General features: G+C 42.1%; 1 protein-coding gene across 9 annotated transcripts in view; it reads right to left on the reverse strand.

Moving 5' to 3' along the window:
- Nucleotides 1-12,501, reverse strand: part of LOC120902446 (protein bunched, class 2/F/G isoform) — a 38,629-nt gene that overhangs the window by 5,293 nt on the left and 20,835 nt on the right. For all 9 annotated transcript variants that reach the window (XM_040311191.1, XM_040311183.1, XM_040311186.1 and 6 more), the window contains one exon: nucleotides 3,999-4,050. In XM_040311191.1, coding sequence (XP_040167125.1) covers nucleotides 3,999-4,050 — 52 coding nt within the window. The remainder of the gene's footprint in view (nucleotides 1-3,998; nucleotides 4,051-12,501) is intronic.

A 12,501-nucleotide genomic window follows, 5' to 3' on the forward strand; every position in this document is an offset into this window, starting at 1 on the left:
GGCTCACCACGAACCGGTTACACGTTGTCCGGCACTGCTTGAGGCACAAGAATAGCGCAACCGAAATGAATAACAATATTGCCACTACGATCCAACAGACATTCAAACGGCGACTGACTGTCTGGCGGTGGGAAGTGAGCAGTTTTATGGTGAACTACACAACAGAGCAAACCAGCAGCAGCAACTCCACGTCTGGCGGCGGCCCCCAGAGCTTATACAAACAAGCATCTCCCAAAGGCCTCAGAGTGTGTGACACAAACAGCCTTCCCTCTAATGGTGTTGTTTTGCCGTTTTACCAGTCTTATCTCTCTCTCTCTCTCTCTCCCTATCTCTCTCTTTCTTTTTTTCTCTCTCTCCGCTCGTTTAATGTGTTGGAGATATGAGGGGAGCTAGCGTGTTAGCTGTACCAACTCACGAACAGCTTGCTCACGGGCGATTTTTACGCTCCGCACATGGTCTCACGGCTCTCGCAGTACGTTTGGGCTTGAAAGCGAAAGGCCCGTCGTCTTGCTGGGAAAATATGAGATCGTGGAAAATTTGATGAGCATATGCACACATGCAGCTCACCTTCGATAAGGAGAAGACAGCTTCATCGGAATGTTTCGGTGCATCATTACACATTTAACTCTCCCTTTTGCTCAATCTTGCGCTCCGCGTTTCCTCTTTCGTTTCTACGCCAAACGAATGTTCTACACGCCTTTACTGTTTGGCTGGTACCTCCCCACCCCCCATAAATCGTACACCGCTCCAACACGAACCCATGGCGTGATAGTGCAAACGATGTTGTTCCCTGTGTGTGCGGAGGCACGAAAATGCTTGGCGGCCCTTTTGGGTAGTATCGATGGACGGCGAGTGTGAAAGTGGGTAGATTTTTATCACCGTCGAATAGCGAAGTACGGTGGAATCTTATTCTAAATATGGACATAAGAGAGAGTTGGAGGTCTTGGCAGTTGGCTCTAGGATCTAGTGAACAAAGATGAACAAAGCAGTACACACAACATCTGCGATTCACTTGAAAAAATGGGAAGGTCATATCACGCTTGCACTTAGCGTCACATGCTACATATGCCAGTGCGCAATCTCTTCGGTGATCGGTGATAGTAGAAATGTACATGTGGAAAGGAAATAGAAATAGAAAAGAATCAAAGACGGGAAAATATTAAAAATTTAAAGGCATTTGTTGTACTCAGTATAAAGTAAAACTACGAGTCTCTTATTATACAGCGTAGTTTTTACATGTTCTGGTATAAAAATTGAACGAGCAACAGCACAAAACTCTAACCATTACCAAATATTCGTAAACATCATTTCATCGGTCGCTGTAGACTCACCTATCAACCCTTCTCATTAAATCGCAAAGGAAAAATCCAATCGACAAGTCTCGCTGATAAGGTTTATAAAAGAGGTGCTGATGATCCGCTCATGCACCTGTTATAACTGGTTCGATCCAGCTGACACTGTTTACATGAGGGAGGCAAGTATTATTTTTCATTGTCGCTACATCGACACGAGCAGTCTACCTCCTTCCATCTAGACTATCTACACTTAGACCCCACACTGATGGCGAGATATCAGTAATGAAAGAAGTCAACAGTTTGCCAGTACAAGACGAACCAGTTATGTATTCCTCCATCCTGGAGAAGGTTAAGGGACCGCGGTGCAACAAAGACGATTATATGTAACAATTAAATATTTTCTTTTGGGATTATGCTTGGATGCGATGCTTTGCACCTCCAGTGACTGTGCGATAAGAAAATGTTGTGGATGATTGTAACAAAGAGTTGCGTCGAGGACGCGCATTGCAAAGGACGTAGTTGTGATGAAACTCTCACACCATTTGTACGATGAAATACACTTTTAGCTGCACAATTCAAATTGTAATTATGAACTGGTTTGAGGTAAAATAACCAATCATTTGCTTAGTTCCGATTCATTTGGTTGTAAAAATTCGACTACGTATGATAATATTTAATAAAATCGATGGTAAAAATACTTAAACCACGCAAATGCAACGCCACTCACTACCCATAGGCAGTTGAAAATATTGCAAAACATTCATTCAAGAACAAACGAACGTGAAATACCTCGTGGCATAGTGCCTATCCTTAATTGGATTGACCTACTTGGGACAGGTAGGATTTTGCTTTTTATGTGTGCAAAAAAATAATAAAGCACCACCACCAATCCATGCACATGCACAACCCCTCCCCCCCAAATCTCTCCCCCATAGGGTGAATGGAGAAAGTGCATGTAGGATTGTTTGTTGTTGCTTCGCTTCTTATGTGCACATGTCAGATTCACAAGACAGCGGTCCAACCGGTTAGCGAGCCGTCCGTAGAAGGAGATGTCTCCAAAGTTTATTTCCTTCGGTGCAGCGGGGTTACGATACGACAAGCGACATGCGTGGTTAGTAATCATATAGATACAAGAACGCAAAACAACACATGATATAAATCAAAATGGCTAGTCGAATGGGAGAGTCCAAACTTTTACAAGGTACGCCCGTTGAGCGATAGTAAACAGGTAGATAAGCTATAAATAAAAAGCGGTTTGGCGATAATTTAGACGTACATTTTGCGTAGGAATAATCTCACACTCGCTTGTTCAAGGTCAACAGATGAAAAATCTTATCAATAACTCAATCTATAAACATTGACATTACGTGAAGCTAAAAATAAACAAACGCTATAAATGTGATTGTTACTCAAATTAATGTGAAATACAATTTCAATTGCATATATTTTTTCGTCATGGAATTATTTAACGAAACCATTTCCTAAATGCGGTTACGATTGTTCATTACCGTGAGCAGTATTATTATTGTTGTCTGTTATGTTATTACACTCATATCAACAAATCAACACGTCCCTGAACATGAACATCAACAAAAATCTTCCTACCGAAAAATAGCAGAATGGTGTCAAACAAACATGCATGCTGTTATCACTTTGACGATCAAGTACACGCTAATGCAAGCGAAACAGGCTACGAAGCAAAATTATTATATGAAAAAATGTAAGTATAACAGCATACTATAATTTTTGGCGCCCTTTTCATCGTCTGGGAGTACACGCTGTATTTAATAGCAACGGTAACGGAATGGCAATCTAAAACAAACGAACTAACTTTCGAGCTTGAATGAATATCTTCACCGGCTGAATTTACATAACCGGTTTGAACAGCACGAAAAGAAAATTTTACAGCAAACTCGTTTTAAAAGGCAACCACTGCGCAATGTTTACGCCGCCCGGGATGGTCCGAAGTGAAGGTTGAGGCTGGGCAGCGCAAGGAATACGGGAAGAAAAAGCAGTTCAAGTAAACATTTGGTCGGTTCCTCACCACCGGGAGCGATGATAAGCCTTCGCAAGCACGTTTACACACATATATGTGTGTGATCTCGAAATCATGACGGACGATCTGTTTACCGAAACGTTTAGTTGCTCGTTTCTTCGCCACGTGACATCATGGAGTCAGGGCAGGAAACTTTTGAAAATGTTCTCACTGTAAATTAATCCAACCGGTGTGTGTGTGTGTATGTGGAGCATGTTTTAAAATTAAATAATATAAATACTACGCATGTGTTTAATTTTTTGTAGTCAGCTAATTGGAATTTCAAGTTTAGCTGAGTTCTCAAATCACGGTATGTTTGATAAGTCAAATAAAGAACAATGACTCATGTAACGTATTCAACTTTAACACAAACGTTGCATCATGTGAGTCATGTCCTTTTTTCATTCTCTATAGATAAAAAACTTGTTTCCTCACATTGAACATCGTTACGTGTTTTTTTTTGTTAAAAATAGCGTAATAATAAACCAAGATATGATCCTCGCGGTATCTTATCACACACCAAACCCACGTCATGCAGTCTTGCTTGTGTCTGCACTACAAAATAAATGTCCAGGCACAACATCTTCCTATTTAATAACGTTACGATAATGTTTCTACAGGAACGGTGCAATAACGTTTTATAAATAAATATCGCCAGCTAAACTTACCATTGCTTGCTCGATTTTGTTATCGATAGCGACCGCACTTGTTCCCGAAGCACTGAAAGAAATATAGAAAGAAGAGTAAGTTAATTGATGTACGTTTGAGCAAGTTTTATTAACGATTGCCGGATGATGTCAACAATAATTCCTTTGTAGATTCCCATATCTCAGAGTTTTCAGCACAGCCAGTTTATTATACAGATTCGAATTCCATCATTAAAAAAAACTTTGTGACTCCAAACACTAATAACTACTTTATAATCAATATTTTCGGCTCTGGTTGTTGCAACAAATTGACACCAGATCGTAAATGACAGCATAATGAAACATATAACAGGAATTGCACCATTTAAAACTAATAATAAATATATAAAAACATATTTAATCTAAAAAAACGAAAATCTGTGTACTCTAAACGTACATAAGACCGGACGTTTGTTTTGGAAAATATTGATATAATGATAACCTGACCTGCCCCATAATTCAACCATCAGATCATTGCAAAAGTACAATACATTTGACACAACCATGTTTATATATTGTCACGCTCACGGGTGCGCTACACAACATCTTCCTCTTTTGATCGGCTTCGTTTACAAATCATACGCCAGATGATCACGTCACGATCGTTACTATCTTTTGCCGCACTGTGTTTGGAACAGGTTAATTTGCACTCAGTTGCAAATTTCTACCACGCCAACCAGCCTTCCTGTATGTGTGGTGTATAGTATGCAGCTACGGTACTGTATTCCGCCATATTGCACAGTGTACGCACACTACGTCATCGGTCTGAAAAGATGACTATAGTGAAAACAAGATGGAGGATTTGTAATGGTAACGAATCCACTATTGGATGAGCGTTGTTTGATAAAACATGGCCGTTTGCATTCAAGCACCTAGTAGCATTTGTCAATTTGTGTGGTTGCCGTTTCGTTAAAACAATATTCTAATCATGTGCGTGATTTATTTGTAATGGCTGTCAGACTGAAGTATACATCTTCAGAGTTTAATGTCGACTGTCTTTTACGTAGTAGCAAAGAAAGATTGAATTTTTGTAAATATTCCTGCGGCAAATAATTTCCACAACCGTTCCAGAACGTCATTGTTGATGGGCATCCACATTAGCAGTAACAGTACAACATACACTCAAAGCATCATTTGAGGCTTACTAAAACTAATCACGTACCAAACCAGAAACAGATCATCGCAAACGATTTAAAATTTGAATATCGCATGAAAAAGCTGTAACGCGTAGAATTGAAATCGTGCAAGCATCGATTGAAAGGATCGCAGAAGATCGCCTAACCCATAAAATGGAGTGCCAAAATTAAAAGCGCAATAGCGTACGCCGGGTTGTTTTAAATTCGCATCGTGCGAAACGATACGTTTGTTGTATCGCGATCGCGAAACAAACGCTACTGTTTTCTGTAGCGACACAGCAGCAACAACAGCAAACAACAGTAACCATCTGCGCATTTGAATGTTTTGTTTCTTTTATTGTTGTTTTTTTTTGCCTTATGCTATACACCATCATTCGCTTCGATTGGTTTGTTATGTTTTCATTTTATCAATGCTCCACTTCACTCCATCAACATTCCCTTGCCACTTTGCTGCCTCGGCCGCGCACACCGGCGAGTGGAAAAAAACAAATTAAATAACACTTCAATTCCCGCCTCACACGAATTGTGCATGCCCATTTGTTGGAGTGAAAAGCGTAAAAACCTGTAAACATAACGCAAGGCATTATGCTAAAGGCGAGAGCGTTTAGTCTGGCAACATGGTTTTGAGAATCTACAAGTTCAAGTATTACGAAACACTCCTAGATATAGACGAGGTAAGTGTTGTCGTGTGTTGATAGCAATTGTAGTTTTTGTTAATAAAGATGATACTCGTAAACTGTAATACCAGAGGAGTTCAATGCATTTTTCAACGATTTGCAGTTAGAACAATTGAAACTAGTTTAATGACTTGCATATTTACAGGCGTAGTTTGGTTACACAAAGCCTTGGATTGCCATCAAGGGCATTTTAAACCAACCATTTGAACCCACAATTTTAAACGACACAACGAACGACAACTCAAATGTGGCGTAATTCTTATTATCGCTGCTGTAAAATACCACGCGAAAATGAGGCTCATTTTGATCGGGTTTGATGAAGGGTCTCGACCATAGCTTTAAACATGTCCGACCTACCCCAGAGAGCTGAAAGGCATCAATCAAGATTCCTCTCGTCCCTTCTCGCCGTAAACTACCCCAATAGGTGCATGATTATTAGTTTTTTTAGCAGCCACCTTGCAGCCGTCGTATGCGACCGTTTTGCGGGCTTGCAAATTGTGTTTCTCTCCACCGTAACACTTTATTGATGAATGCATGTCCCGCGCCGAGACGAAACGAGCGAGCAGGCGGCCAACCAAACAGACAGATATTGCGCAAACAGGCCTCGCTGCTGTGCTGTGTGCTGCGAGTGCTTTGAGTTCTCTCCTACCGTAGGGTTACGAGGCTGGCGAGGCGTGTTGCAATAGAGCGTAAGAATTCCCATTCTAAAACCCACTTCTTCCACTGCCGAAGGACACTGTGTTAGAGGGATTTCCAGAGTTTTCGAAAGCGTATGATTATTGTTTTCGGGGGGGGGGGAGGGGGGGGCATTTTGTTCCCTTCCATCATCGTCATGATCATCACCATCATCATCATCGTCATCATCATGGAATCATATTGGCGCAGTGTGCCGTTGTATGCTATACAGCACAGTTTTCACTTTTCTCTCGACGGGTCACTCTCACTGTCGTTGGAGCAAATATGGAGCGATATAAAACTGAGCTAGGGAGTACACACCAAGAGGACAAACACCCTACACTTTCCTCACAACCAGCTGTGTGTTCTCCGTTGGTAACGTTATGGTAGCAACTGGCAGTAAAAACGGTGCATCGAGTGGTTTGTTCTGGAATACACAGTACGGAGTAGTAGGTCATACGGTACGATCGTCGATTGCAGCATTAATTTTGCAAGGCGGTACGGTTTCACGGTAGGTTCGGTTCACGATTTTACATGACAACAGGAAAGGACGGAAAGGGTACACAGTGCGGAGCGAGTATGTATCACTTACTTTGGATAAAAATGATCGATGTACTTGATTACGACCTCCCGCAGGATGTCCTTTTTGCCGGACACCGAATACTGGTGCATGGCCATGATATCGCTCTTCATTTTGGATGCTTTTGTATGATGTTGTTTGCCAAAGAATATGATGCTGAAGCGATTTTGCTAGATCGCCTCTATCCAACAAATTGGCAACAGAATACTGCGCGAGGTATTTTAATAAAACAAATAGCAAAATGTCTGGCAAGCCAACAAACGAGTGTGAAAGAATAACACTGTAACGCGGTGGAAAATCGATTCAACGAATCATTATTAGCAAACGAAAACTGTCGAGTAGACCGAAGTTGACTGCACTTGCAACACAACACACACTACAAACTCGGTTCCGGAAGAAAACATTAAAAAACGGAAAAACAACACCAACCACCGCGATGCGGCACTATGCTGCTACTGCGCGGCCCCCGTTTGTTCACGTCAATAGTTTTCAAAGCATAAAACCCCCTAAAATCGCCTGATGGTCGTCACAAAATATCACTACCAGCGGCCTTCGTGGCAATCACATTTTTCTAATCGTTTCTCGCACGACACATTCCACCGTCACAAACGCGACAATTGAAACACCCTGCGCGCTGCCACGCGCTGTCTAAACTTGAGGCAGATTTTTTGTTGTGTTCTCCACTGTTTCACCGAACTTTTCAGCAACCGGGCAGCCGCGAGCTGCTAGAGGGTGGTGCTAGATTATCAACATGCACTTTACATTTCGCATGCTATGCTGCAACTGCTATTGCAGGGTTCCTGCTGATGCAGCGGCCAAAGAGACACCTGCACATATGTATTCTTCATGCACCACAACGGTCGAGCGCGTATACGGGCTAAATAAACACACACCACCACCGTGCGCGGCGGCAGCTTCACAACCGACGAGCACAATCAATAATACAGACGAAACCAAAATGGCCGATTGCTTGGCCCCGCTGGGTAGGGCAGTTTGGCCAACAACGGTTGGCAGTTGGCTTCAACAGTAAGAAAAGGGGGCATACTCGAACAGGATGAATAATTCTCGATCGCACACACCACAATGTAGTTGAAGGGTATTTGGTTTCGTTTAAATTTTCGCTACCAACATGCCTGGAACGGACACCGCGCCAGCCAGACACTCGGAGTAGGAGTGCACTTTCTTTTGTATTTTGTAATTTTTGTCCTCACGTGCTGCTGCTGTTAAGGTGTTTGTGGCCCTATCGATGGCCAAAGAAAACGTTAGCAGTATTATTAAAAACACACACACACTAAACACACTGGTGCGGGTGAGACACTGTAGTGGTTGGGTTTTCTGGTCGTTGTCCTGGGCACGGCACACAACTTGCCGACATGGAAACGCCGTCGTGCTGATAAGCGAACTACTTTGGCGAGCGGAAAGCAACCATGCACCTACAGAAAAGGGGATTGTCTTTCGCTTCACTTTGGCTGATTTGCGATTGATCACATCACAGCAAGTTTTGAACACTTGCAAACAGTTTTTCCAGTGCAAAACAGGTGCACAGTTGCTCAGAGTGCGATGGTTCGAGCGCCACAACATCAAACCGCGGCCATTGTGGACCGAGAGCAACGGCCAAGTTGGTCCTTTTATTTTCTTTACTTTCGCATCGCGTGAACGACTCAACGCTAGGAAACTGCAGCGAATCTTCCCGCCGAAGGCAGCCAGAAGAGAAGCGGCAACGCGACAAACCGAACACCGAACGTGACGGCTGTACGGATGAGAGTGTAGATCACATTTTTACAACTGTGCACGACTTGTGCGACTTTTTTGTGTTCGTTTCGTTGCCCCTTTGCCGTTTTGGTGTGTTTGTACAATTTTCGATCACGAAACAGCTGCGGAGGTGTCGATATGCGTCGGTTGCGTCGGTTTCGAGGGTTGAGAGTTGATTATATTTGGGGCGTAGTTTGGGCGTCTATGGGCTATGCTATTTTCCAACGTTTCTCACGAGTCGCACACGGAACGCACTTTTACGAGCGACGGTGTGGCCACGAAACAGCACGCTTGGTGGTATTGAACTGGTTTTTTACACTACGCAGTTGGAACCGCTCCCCGATGCCTTGACGACATGGTGTGTTTTCAAAAGTCCGCACTTTACTACGAGAATGTACGGCACACGATGCAGTTATTTTGAGCCAAACATCGCCCCATACAGACACACACACTAAGGCAAACTCTGTTAGCTCTCAGAGCATTACGGCACACACGACATTCATGCCACCGCCATGGCGAACGAAACCCTCGGGGAGCTCGATCACAGTGGTGAAGCTAGTTCGAGGGCTCGCAGTATTTCTCACCTCATTGATACGCGCTCTCGTGCACAAACAACGCCGGAGAGCTATGTTCATTTCTGCATTTCTTCCAATTTGCGGACATCTCTCGCGAGCACGAACGCATGTATCGTATGTTTTGTAGAAACGAAGTGGTCTTCCAAACTGGGGATTTAATATAGTTCGACCATTTTCTCGATCGGTTCGAGCGAGAGGTTGTCCTCTAAAGAGAATCAACCCCGCCAAAAACTGCGAGAGACACTGAGAAACGAGAGTGCGCTCCATGTGTATATTTGTGTAAGTAGTAGTTTTATGCTTATGCGAGTAAGGCAGCATAAGAGCATGAGAATACGGAAAAAGAGCATAATGCAGCCAAAATGGAACTATGGCAGGCAAGCCTGCGATCCCATGAATTGGCAATGTTGAGATAGGTTCGAGCCTTTTAATCCCCGTAAGGTATGGTTCAGTCCATATGTATCGATAAAAAAATCATCGTTATCTGTCCATAAACCAAAGTATGACAAACGAACAAAAAAAATCATAGGACATAACCAATTAATAGCACGCTAAATAGCAAAAGCTAATAGCTATTAAACAGAAACTGCTCATTCCTTTCATACATTGTTCTATTGCAATAGCAAAAGAGAACTTTCATGGAATTTCAATCCTATGAATGAGATGCAGCTGCTTTGTAATGAATAATTTATGCGACGTGTATCATGTAAAAGTAAAAGTAGTTTGTACGTATTGGTTGCTTGCATACATTTTGCCAATATCAGCACAATTCAAGAGATTCTCTTTGATTTGCTATCCACACTCATAGCACGCGCTATCAATTCTCACTAAAAAGAATGTTGAATCAACGAACTCCAAGAGAAAGAGAATGCTGCGTCTTGTGGTGTGCGTTATGGCATACGAGGATATCTCAAAACACGAACATAGCTTCAGAAAACATAAACAAACACAACTTCCTACAGTGGTATTGTGAAAAAATGTAAACGTATCCCATGATTGTGTTATCTCGACCAAATTGCAACACATATGACTGAGGATTGGAGTTAGCACACCATAACGCAGCATAATTCTGTAGCATAAGATAGGTGTGTCTAATTTGATTCCAACTGGAACTAAGGTAAATGCGTAATCAAAATAGAACACATTTTGAAACTTTTCCTTGGCAATATTAATAATGAATTGTAAATAGTTACACTATGCAATTCAATGCGATGGATATCTCCTAAACAGTGACATGAGTTTACAGATCTTCGATAGAGTAACTTGAAACGGAACGTTTTGCACAAAACAGTATCCCTACAAAATGGGCATGGCATTTTATTTTAGTTCTCAAGGACGACGGTACAATGCTAACCAAACTTGATCTCATTCAAGATCATGCGAGCATGCTGAATAACTCAGTTGTCGACCGGGGGGAGATATGCGTAAGCTGATGACGAGGCAAACTACAGCAATGGGACGTGCCCACAAGGATAAAGTGTGAGCAGTCTTGCAAAAGAAAAAGAGCGGATAAGAGAAAAAGAGAGAAAGAGAGTCAGTGAGACGGCTTCTCATCGATGCACGAACGAATACCAATGTGCGATCTTAAGCCGGTTAAATTGTGCTGCACCATGAACGCCGTCCGAGATGACATTAGCTCGACGGTTAAAGGCCAACCAAGCGAAGTAAGAAGTAAAAGTTTAAACCCTTCAATACCGCGCGCTCTCGAGCACATACACTAGCGCAGTGCTCGTTTACCATGCCGGTTTCATCTTCGAGCTTGGGAAAGAGAAGATGTATGAAAATTAAGACGATAGCAAAAAACGGCAAAGGCAACAAGGAACGTCTACGCCAAATTGTGCTGAGCGTGGTGGATTCCGTTGCGAAGTGGAGAGACATCCAAACACGGTGTACACGTCTGCTGTTGCTGCTGACCTAAATCCGATACTTCTTGCCACCACTTCTTCTCAACGTCCCCGTGCTTGCTCCCGCCGGTCTTTCACGGCGGCTACAGGACGGATGTGAACACATTAAATTTCATCTCGTCGATCAAACCTGCAAAGGAAGGGAAAAAGTGCGTATGCTCACACAAATACTTACGCACCCCGCATGTGGCGGTGGTGGCGTAAGTGTGTTAGCAACAGCCGATCGACTGCGCCGATCGGGTTAGTTGCGCCATCCGTGCCGTATAAGGTACGCACTCTACGCAGCAGGCCAGTGTACCATTTTCACACATTTTTAATCGAAAGCTTTCCTCTTTCTACCGTTCGTTGGAATCGACAAACGCTGAAGCACTAGGCAATGGGAAATTTAAATCAAACTTTTTTGCATTATAAACAGCTAATGATCTTTCCCTGTGGCTGGTTTACAGGTACGGTTTTTGTTCAAGAAAACTAACGTTAGATATTTTAGCCTTGTAATTATGAACATCACTATTTTAAATATTGTCTAAATTACGTGTAGTCACATGCGCGAAAAGATAAAACATGTTTACTCAGTACAGGCGTAACATAACAGTAATACTGTAGAATTAATATATCTTTCAACAACTTTTGCAGTTATTGCATTGTTCAAGATTAAATATTTTAATTTTGTTTACTTTTTAATGCTTTCAGTTGAGTTTGAACGCCTGGCTCGCAACAAATAATGTTTACTTAATAATACAAAATAATATTTCAAACCCAATAACAAAAAAGAATTAATAATTTCGCACGATATCACGATAAAAATTACAAGTGCAAAAAATAGAAGAAGCAGCTGAACAGAAACTTATCTAATGTGGCAGATAACAGTGTATTTAAAAAAAAAATTATTTCTGAGCTTTAAACATACACGCACATAGATGTAATTTAATTTTGATAACAATTATTTCAGTAATAGACGAGACATATATTTGCAAAATACTCTTTGCAATGATTACTACGGCATGAAACCTACCCTAAGTAAAAATGCAGGCATACAAAATTATGGCACTGGTTACACAATGGCAGTGTAGGAGAGGATGCACATAGTTGATGTAGGTTCAGTTGTACTTCTTGAAGTAAATAAAAATTACACGATTGAGCCACATACTACTTTCTATGGCACAACCGGGCACCGTTTTCAGTGTTTTCT

Source organism: Anopheles arabiensis, chromosome 3 (genome assembly GCF_016920715.1).
Source record: "Anopheles arabiensis isolate DONGOLA chromosome 3, AaraD3, whole genome shotgun sequence".
In the NCBI taxonomy this organism is placed as follows: Eukaryota; Metazoa; Arthropoda; class Insecta; order Diptera; family Culicidae; genus Anopheles; species Anopheles arabiensis.